General features: G+C 38.8%; 3 protein-coding genes across 3 annotated transcripts; 1 reads left to right on the top strand and 2 right to left on the bottom strand.

The window, feature by feature from the left end:
* Positions 1-2,307: 2,307 nt before the first annotated feature.
* On the bottom strand, positions 2,308-3,889 carry ndufa3 (NADH:ubiquinone oxidoreductase subunit A3). Its single transcript, XM_080858636.1, has 4 exons — positions 3,840-3,889; positions 3,353-3,424; positions 3,084-3,161; positions 2,308-2,506 (listed from the first exon to the last, which is right to left on the bottom strand). Exons 1-4 carry the CDS (start codon positions 3,847-3,849, stop codon positions 2,415-2,417), a joined length of 252 nt encoding a protein of 83 aa, XP_080714762.1. The 5' UTR covers positions 3,850-3,889; the 3' UTR covers positions 2,308-2,414.
* A 34-nt stretch (positions 3,890-3,923) lies between these two features.
* tfpt (TCF3 (E2A) fusion partner) lies at positions 3,924-6,205 on the top strand. Its single transcript, XM_080858634.1, has 6 exons — positions 3,924-4,137; positions 4,242-4,466; positions 4,712-4,782; positions 4,892-4,961; positions 5,322-5,474; positions 5,617-6,205. Exons 2-6 carry the CDS (start codon positions 4,242-4,244, stop codon positions 5,689-5,691), a joined length of 594 nt encoding a protein of 197 aa, XP_080714760.1. The 5' UTR covers positions 3,924-4,137; the 3' UTR covers positions 5,692-6,205.
* Positions 6,206-6,363: 158 nt separating this feature from the next.
* On the bottom strand, positions 6,364-9,266 carry mrpl51 (mitochondrial ribosomal protein L51). The gene is made up of 4 exons (XM_080858635.1): positions 9,144-9,266; positions 8,627-8,716; positions 8,434-8,541; positions 6,364-6,696 (listed from the first exon to the last, which is right to left on the bottom strand). The coding sequence occupies exons 2-4, from the start codon at positions 8,709-8,711 to the stop codon at positions 6,500-6,502; spliced, it is 390 nt and encodes a 129-aa protein (XP_080714761.1). The 5' UTR covers positions 8,712-8,716; positions 9,144-9,266; the 3' UTR covers positions 6,364-6,499.
* Between the last annotated feature and the right edge of the window lie 531 nt (positions 9,267-9,797).

Here is a 9,797-nt window from a genome sequence, read left to right as displayed (position 1 = left end):
TGAAATGTTTCAGCATAAGGCGCTAATAGTTTTGTTTTTTTAAAGCATAGATGTCAGAATTCATAGGCCAATGGTAGGCTAATATCTTCTGCTAATTTCCTCATGCTTTTTAGTGTTGACTTCAATTTAACAATAATGATTTTTATTACCCACACAAGTAGAAAAGAGACTAAATGGTTTAAATGTGTTGAATTTGTTAAAAGTGGCCAACCAATTTTTTTAAATTAATTATTGTCTTGTATGGTTGATGGACTGGGAAGAAGCAAGTTGATGGATGTGGAAGGATGCAGTTTATCTGGCTGGAAAGGGACGTTTGGACATTTTTATTGGTTGTGGTGTTGAAAATGAAAGCAAGAAATAAGATGGATATCAGCACTAGTCTTTATGATTCCCCCCCCCCCCCCCCCCCCCCCCACTGTCTCTGTTGTTGATTCTTAGCTTGTTTTCAGATCACTATCATAGGTCAGACCTGATAGATCATCAACTGTGTGGACTGAACAGAAACTACAGACCATATTCTATCTTCCGATGTACAACTGTATATCACATGTGGCTATCTGAAGGTAGACCATGGTCAAAAGCTAGTGGTAAGAGGGCTAAGGTTGGAGATGTGTAATAAATGGAATGTAACTCAGAAAGTGTGGAATGTTCTGGAATGTTGAAAAGTGTAGACGTAAGTGTATAAGGTTAAGTAGAGTTCAGATTAGAGTCACTAGTAGGATGTATATGCATTCTTATTCTCCCTTCATTGTCAGTGTTCTTCTCTCCTGTCCAATGAGAAAGCTAAGTAACATTCATGAGTAAGGTAAATGTACTGTTTTATGATGTAGTGTGCAAGCCTTCTCGGCAGGTTAAGAGTTTATGCGAGTGAAATGTACAATCCGTCCCGTTGATTTTGAAAGAGCTTCTCTGAGACTCTTAAATATGTACAGTCTATTTACCGTTTTCTTTTGGATGGACAGCCACCTTGGGCTTGTTGCTGGAGCTCTCATGACTCATAAGAAAACAAATGTTTAAATATAAGTGTTGTGTGTTTAAGCTGATATGACAGTGTCAAAAGCAGACAGGTGAATAATTCATGTAACTGATCATTTTGCCTTAACAGTCAACAAAGTCATTTATTTAACAGTTAAAAATGTAACAAAACTACTAGAGGTCATTTCAGAGTTTGTATTTAATGCCAAGAAATTGACTTGGATACAGACAACCTATATACATTATGTTTTCAAGAAAGGCCAATAGATTTTTATTATTCTTGCTGTGTGTCTTTCAACTTAAGCTGTTGAAGTTTCTAAAGAATGGTTTAGATGCTGGGCTCGATAATGTTAACAAATATATTTTATTGCTTACAGGGCTTTTAACTGAAATTACAATTACAAGGGCATTTAATGAAAATGGGTCCTACAAACGGATGGGTTCTTTTAACCAGCAATCCAGCAATGTCATTTTGCCCATTTTCTCCATCTCTTCAAGGAAATCCTGAGCTGCAAACAATCAAAGTCAGACAATACGGATTTTCCTCAAGATGCATAATTTGGGAGTTTGCATAATTCTGTGCTTTGCATCTGTTTGAATTTGTAGGTTAAAAACACCATACCTATATCTATCCAGGTCCATGTTACAGAGTATATTTAGTGTAGATTACCGGTCAAGATGACATTTAGCCGATTATTTTTTATTGCTCTTAAATTGTATGGGAATACCTATTTGCATTTTTCTCTGTGATTACTCAGCTCCCTCTGTGTAGAACCCTGAATGCTGGATTTTTCTTAATATCAAAGGTTTCTTTACAGAGTTTTTATCATGGTGTGAACTTTCTGTCCCTAATTTACTAAAGATTTGCCTGTATGAAAACACTAACAGAGTGTAAGAAACATTCTATCTTTAAGTTGAGCAAAATAACACGCCTTGTATACACCCTGTAAGTACATGCATTTGGATTAAGAACCCTTTGCAAAAGCATGCCTTTAGTTAAACAGGATCTGAACTTTACCATTTTAACGTACACATTTCTTGTCAGTTTTTTAATGCAATGTAAAGGTGACATAAAAAAAAACTGACGTATGATAAGCTATGCAGTGCACTCTAGAGCACAAGGCTTCGTTATTTTCTGCACTGGGTCACACAGATACTATAAGCACTCTAACCCAAGAGTCGGAAACCGATTGTTTTATTCCATTATTTCTGTATGTTTTTTCTTTTTTTTTTTTAAATGAACTCAAATAAAGTATGTTAATCACTACAGTTACTGAAGTTTTGTTGTGAATTTACGTGAGGACTCAGTGTCAAGAACTCAAACCCAGTGAATGTATTTAAATAACAGGAACTTTATTCAGCATCACCCAGTCACAAACATTTAGCGGGGGCGGGGGGGAAGGGCATGTGGTCTATACAGAGTCAGTATGTCAGGAACCTTAAAAGTTCTTCAGCCAATCCAGGTTAGGGCCCTGAGCATCAGTCGGGTGACTGGGGACATCTGGCATGTTTCCGTCGTCTCGGACTGGGACTGCACAGGGACATGGGTGAAAGACAGTTGAATCAGCCACAGATATCATGCAATGTTTTCTGAGTCAAGTTTTACACATGAAGTATGGCCCAATAAAGGGAACACACAACGCATTTGGATCACAGGATAAAGCACATAACGAGTGCTCCACTGATTCATATACACGAGCTGGACGCTGAGAGGCTTTCCTCTTTTACTGTTAACATTACCTTAACCACTTGAGGTTAATGAGGTTGATGTCAACATGCTATATACACCTCACATATTCTTCTTAGCAACAAGGGTACTGTGCAATGTTTTATAAACTAAACACTACATCAGGTGTGCATTGCTTTACTTGTTATACAAGAGACATAATTTACAAAATAGTGTAAGTAGTGGCAGCCACTTACCAAATCAAAGTCATTGTACAAATTAAATACATGGTATTTCTTTAGAGGACACCGTTCCAGGTGTTAATGTTCTGAGATGTTCTAAGATAATGTTCTAACCATTAGCTTTGTGTAAACACTTGGTGCATGGATGACAGCGCTTACACCGTGTTATGTGTGTGCATTTTAGGTAGCTGGAAACATACCTGGATAGTTGTATGGCGTTGCTCTGTTTATCATGCCAGAATACTTAGTCCAGGGGCTCACGAATGGAAATATAATCGCTGAGGAATGAAGAAAAACACTGTTTTAATTTTCAATCGTTGAGAAATTATTTCCTTGCTATGCTGCCTGGACACCAATGTCCGAGCCAATGCAATATCACACTACACAGAGAATATACCAAAGGGACCTGGTCTACTACTAAATAACGGTCCGTTAATCCTAATAACAGATGTTTCCAATGGCAACTCACCTAATAATCCGATCCCACAGGAGGCTGTGATAACAGGTTCCTTATTCCAGGCATTTTTAAGGAAAGCTCCGACTGAAAGTAACGTTAGATAGCTTGGTTAGCCAATGAAGTACTGCAGTGGCAGCTAGCATTCGGGTCCTCTCTAATCAACATTAAATAGACCGTTCATTACTATTGTAGTATCTCGTCTGTCTTGATTTTACACGTTTAATTTGCCCATAAAGTATATTAATGACAATATAAAGAGCAAAACTGCAAGTACTATTTAATCAGCCGACATAAGGTAACGTTTACGTCAACCAACGAGAACTAGCCCAAGGTCACCAGTCAAAACATTTAGATCTCACAGAATTCTGTTCGACCTGAATAGTTCAATCTTATTATCCAAGCGTAGTGAGTTCCATCACTCTGTATTTTCAGCAACTGAACACTGTCTATTCACACAAATGTCAACTTTACTGAAGCTAACTTCCGAGCTTATACTCACTGGCCGCCATGTTTCTTCAGGTTGGTGATGACGTATAAACAAAGCGTCAGTCAGATAGGTCGTGTGTATTCGACGCGAAGTGTGTGTAAATGATCAAAATGAACATTTCCACGTCTTGGGAAATAAAAGGAAGCTAATTTTAATCTAATCTAATCTTTTAATTTGTTAGTTGAACGCATTCACGTTCATTTATCTGCTCATTATGACATCCTAAAGTGTGGAGAATGGCATTGTTTTGAACATATTGTGAAAGGACGAAGTGGTTAGCGGTAACGTTAGTCACGTTAGCTCGGTAAAGGTAGGCAAAATAATAATATTTCATATTCGTGTATTTATTATATGTATATCAAATTGTGGGTAACGGTCAATAATGTTCTCAACTTAATATTAATTTTCACGTAGATGATGGAAGACTTCTCTGGACTGGCTTTGCCCCCTCTTTTTGGGGGCCACATTCTCGAAGCGGAGTTGCCTGACGAAGTAGAGCTCGGACCAGGGGAGGTAGAGCTGGGACCTGGAGGAGAGCTCTTAGATAGTGGAGAGCCAGGGCCAGACGAAGAGGAAAGAAGAGAGCTTGACAAGAGGAAATACCTTGTACTCAGCAAGAGATGCAAAGAGATAGAGCAGGTAAGTGACAATAACTTTCTTTTATTGAAAACCAGACCTAAAGTGTTTGATAGTGATCAAATGAAGAGACATAAGGCGTTGCAACGGTGTCTCATCCCTGAGGATCACATAACAACTTTTTGCAATTTTATAGTAGGAGAGGGAGTAGTCTTTAAAAGCATGCAATTATTTGTTGTGGTGTATGATGTTAACATACTGGCAAGCGTTGTTGGCCACTCACAGTCTGAATTTACTCCTGATTGCAGGTGAACGAGAAAATTCTCGGACGCCTCCACCAGGTACAAAGAATAAATCGGCGACTGAAGAAAGAAAGGAGGTGCTCCAGATTTTTTTGAAAGGAATATGCTTTAACTCATCCTTGAATACTGTGTTCTTCAGTCACTACTTTAAGAATCTGCTGGTCTCAGTTATTTGCCTCTTCACAGGTATTTGATGAAAACCCTGGACTCGTATGGAGACGACTATAGGAATGCACAGCTAACCATTCTCCTCGAGGTGAGACTTATCAGACCACTGAGCAACCAACACAACCCTAACCTTAGTCTTAAAACAAAAAAGCTTGAAAACAATATCCCCTTTCCAATACCCTGAATTTTAAAGCCGTATTTTTGCAAATAATGTATGTAAATGAAGTACTTATGATAACTTGTTGACTTACAATCTGCAGTATGGATCACTGTTCATGTCTTAAAAAGAGGTTGAATACTGATTTAAGTGATGTTGGATGTTATAATACAAACATTTGATGGTGTGAGATTGCCCATTTGTTACATACATTAACTTTTTAAGCTTTGCTACAGCCAGGCATGCGTATTGAATGTTAGAACTATGAACTACGACTTTTGTGATTTACAGGATGATGTTGGAGCCACATTAGAGTGCCTGCCAGGAGCAGAGGATGACAAGCCAAACGGCCACGCTAGTTCCTCTCCTTCTCTGCCACAATGCACTGCGGGGACAAAGAAGAAGAGGCATCGCATTCCCAAGGAGAAAGAGAAAGAGGCACAGGTGATTATAAAATAACATCAGGCGTAACATTGTCTTCATTATTAATTATTATTATTAATAACCAGATTTGTAATCAAACTACTGTGGATGATTATTACTGTGGATTATTGATGATGATTATCCCCCCCCCCCCCACCGACAGGCGGACACAGATCTCTCCATGCTTGCTGATTCTCAATTTACAGGGTTCCCCAGCCCAAACTCACTTTCGCACTGACCTCCTTAGGACAAGTTAGACCCGATGTGCCACCTTCAAATCTTCCTGCAAAACGCATGGACACTTAATGCATTGCTGAACATCTTGTGTGTGTGTGTGTCTGTGATTTAGATTAAGATGTGCTAGAATAACCAGTACAGAAAGTCTATTTTTTCACGTTTAGTGTATTTAAACTAGTTTTGACCAGCAGGACAAGTGAGGACATCAAAAGCTGTATCCAGGATAAAACTACTTTCTGAACTGTGACTGATGTCCAGGCTTGCCAGTGGTTCTATGAATTTTGAAACAAAAATGAGTCTTTTGTACTCATCTGAGTTGGTATTGTTTGTTATCCACCTGTTAGTGACCAGTGCTTCTACAGTGGCGTTTGCAGTATTGTTTTAGCTGTTGAGCACTAACAAAGGTTTTTTTTTTCTTTTCACTGTTTTTGTACTATGTAAGCATGTAGCCACATAACATGACACAACCCAACAAGAAGCATAGATAGCATTGACACTTCTGTTAACAAAACTGAGGATTAAATGCAATATTTTTCTGTCAGTCTCCAATAATAGAATAAATATGGATCAGATTGACTTGTAATAACCCTGTTGTAATTTATAAACTTTGCATTTGTAGAAATTGTTTTGACATTGTACAAGTATAATGAAATACTGACACTTCTAACAATGGCTGTGATTTTATTTACAAGACAAATATAAAGGACATGTACATCAGAATCTTAATTGCAAAACATGCAAGAACATTCTGTAATAAACTTGAAAAAAAAAAATATCAGTCCAATTCATAACCACATCCTTTAATAACATTAACGGTGCTTCCCATAACGGTTGAAGTGACGGTACAGGTGACGGATGCGTTTTTCCAGGCTGTGCCGATCGTCTGTCATCATCCGGTCTCCAACCATCTTTTTCTTCCGAATCAACCGTTCCAGTTCAATACCACGGAAACCTTTAAGCCAGACAGGTGCCCTTACGGTGTCCTTGGGGTGCACTTTGAAATCTCCTGTATCAACACAAATCCATTCAATAACTGATCAGAATAGTGAGGTTTTCCTCCTGAGCACAGTGAACAAAATGAAGCAAGTTTATAGTACACCTTGTGGCACGTAAAACATGGCACTAGGTACTTCCTACAATCTGTTCAGTATTAGACATCATTTATTAGTATTAGATATCCCTATTCCAGGATCCAGCAGCATGAAAATAATTGGACAGGTTAAATAACCTAACACACAGATAAGCCAAAACGGTATAACCAGTCACAAGTGTACCAACTATTGTTGATTTGTATGTTATAATGTCTGTCAAGGCCACGGATATATTAGACTGTAAGAAAAGTGGTAAGGACCTGCGTGACTGACAGGCTAAATCGTCAGGGCCACAAAACGAGGTCAGACCATTACTGAAAGCGCTTGTGAGGGACTCCCTTTCAGCAATGGCGTACACCTACCAACACAAATGGGGGAACAGGCAACATCCTGTAGATGGGTCAATTGGCTGCCATGGCAACATAGTCTATCCTTGGTCTGAACTGACTAAAGGCTTAATGTTGCAGTAAAATATGAAGCGTACGTTTTTTTTAGTGTGCATTGTTTAATTTTAGCACCAAGAAAAGGAAACTGGGGAGAAGACAAGCTGGGAGTGTGATGTTCTGGGCAATGTTCTGCTAGAAAACCTGGATCCTAAACATTGTTGCTGACCACTACACCCATTCATGTTAGGGAGTGTTCTCCCATAACAGTTGGCTCTTTCAGGAAGATTATGTGCCATGCCAGACAATCTTTTGGGAATTGTTTGAGGACAGTGGCAGACCGTGGGTTTTATGGTTAAGACAATGGATGTTTTTTGGGATGGGCAAACAATGAGAAACACAAGTAAAACAATTGAACAGAGAGACATACAAAATGTAGTTGTTTTTCAGTACTTGAGTATTATTAGCCAATTATCCCTATTGCTTTTACAGATGTCACTGGAAATAAAATGTAATATTAGATGGGCCATAGTAAGACAAAAGTAAGCGGACAAAAAGACAACTAAACCAGAGCGCTGCCGACTTGCACTTTCCTTCTTGCGAAACCGGGTGGGTTTATGAAACGCTACCCTATGGGAAAGGTTGGTTTATGGGAATGAACATGAACGATTATGTGATTGATGACTTTGCAGCAAGGAAGGCCAGAAGGATTGCACTGTAACCCATGAAGTGTGATGATAGGGAGTGGAATGTAAATAGTCCGTGAGAGAAAGTTCATTTGTACTATTTATTTATTTATTTTGTATATTATATATTGGTAATTTAACACATGCAACATATTTTACAAGTTATAAGTTTAAAGCAAATTTGCATATATTTCTTAATTGTTTGTTATTATTATTATTTGTTAAGTAAATAAAGGTGCAGTTTTTTCCTGATAATGTGATAATGACTGGTTAACAAACAATCCTACCACGGTGGCTTAGTGTGTACAGTATTTCCACGATTTTTGTACGACAGACCGCTTGCCTTCTTCAGCAATAATGAAACATAGCTCGGGAAATCGGGTAAACAGTGCCATCTAGCGGCGAGAACCGACAACTGATCAGTTTTTAGGTGATAATTTCTAAGGTCACATTTACACACAAGTAGCACTGTAGAGCAGCTTCAAGCTGATATAATAATGTCTTATCTGACGAGGTTAACTTAATAGCCTTACACCAATGAATGAAATTATTGACTGAAGGAAATGAACACAAGTGCACCTACCCAGAATCCCAATGTTGTCATAAATTCCAAACATGCTTCTTTTTTCTGTCCATCGGTCGACCACCTTTGGCGTGGGGATGGCATGCATCCGTATTCTAGCACACATACCTGTATAGCAGCAATTACAGAAAGTTAGTCACCCAGCTAGGACCTAGTCCACACAGTCTACGCCAAAGAACGTTTAAGGTCTTACTTGTTGAGAACTGTCTAGCGCACTGTTGTACTGATGACTGGCAGACGGTGAGTCCACCTCTGACCAAGGCCGCCCAGACAGACATCGTTCCTGTGACATTGTTAACGGAGTTAAATAAATGCTGGCTAGCAATCCAATCGCATACCTACTACAGACATCAAATCATGTAAGACTACTTTATCTCTGATATTAAATTCATTCATGAAAACAGAACACTGAATCGTCCTCAATTAACCAATCAATTAATGAATTAAACGGAACAATCCACACAACATGTATTACATATGAATATGAAGAGAGGTTTATTAACTTACTAAATGTATGACATATCTAGGCTACACCAGATGCATGTACATGTTAAAACCACATATAACCTAGCCATTTAGCCTACCAGCTAAAATGCTAACATCTCTGTCAAGCATGTCCCCAAGATGTCATCTATGCACGTCTAAGTAATGTATCTGAGCGAGCTATCTCTGCCCATTATGTTTGAAACACGATATAAAACTAAACCTACCTCAGGACCTCAGAGCAAGGGTAATATATACAAGGTTTTGCATACAACTACATTGATATCACCAGCACAGACATAGTTGACAACAGAAATTAGCTTCAAGACGATTTAGCAAGGGCATGTAGTTTAATGTCCAGAATGCATTGCGAACTACCGTAACTTTGCTAAAAGCAGATCTGTAAAAATGCTGGTCGGGTGAGGGATAAGTGGGTGGGCGACTCATAGACGTGTATAGGTAGACGCCGCCTCCAATGCTTCTCGGCGAAACGCGTCGCCGCCATTTTGGGAAAGGAGCTCTCTGCCGTCAGAGGTCTGTCAGACGCGTCAAACAAGCTCAAGTTGCCAGGAGCTGCGGTTTATCTGGATAAAAATCACGATAACCTTTTACATTTCGCAACCAATTTCATGGAGTATTCAATGGTTTATGCTCTACGTGAAGTGTGTGAAAAAGATTTGCCTCTACGTTACTTTGAATCTCGCTAGTTAAATCGCCAGTCATACATGTGCATGGGTCTATGATAAACGCTCACTTTTCTTGCAAAGCTCGTGCATTTTGAAAATACTGAGAAGATCTATAAACTATCGAAATAGTGCTTCTTTAGTTACTACGTATTGACCATCATTAAGAGAAAGAGCATACATCAAATAGTGAGAAAC

The sequence above is a fragment of the Sprattus sprattus genome (genome assembly GCF_963457725.1).
Source record: "Sprattus sprattus genome assembly, chromosome: 19".
NCBI lineage: Eukaryota > Metazoa > Chordata > Actinopteri > Clupeiformes > Clupeidae > Sprattus > Sprattus sprattus.
The sequence above is the reverse complement of the archived record's forward strand: the minus strand, read 5'-3'. Positions and strand labels throughout refer to the sequence as shown.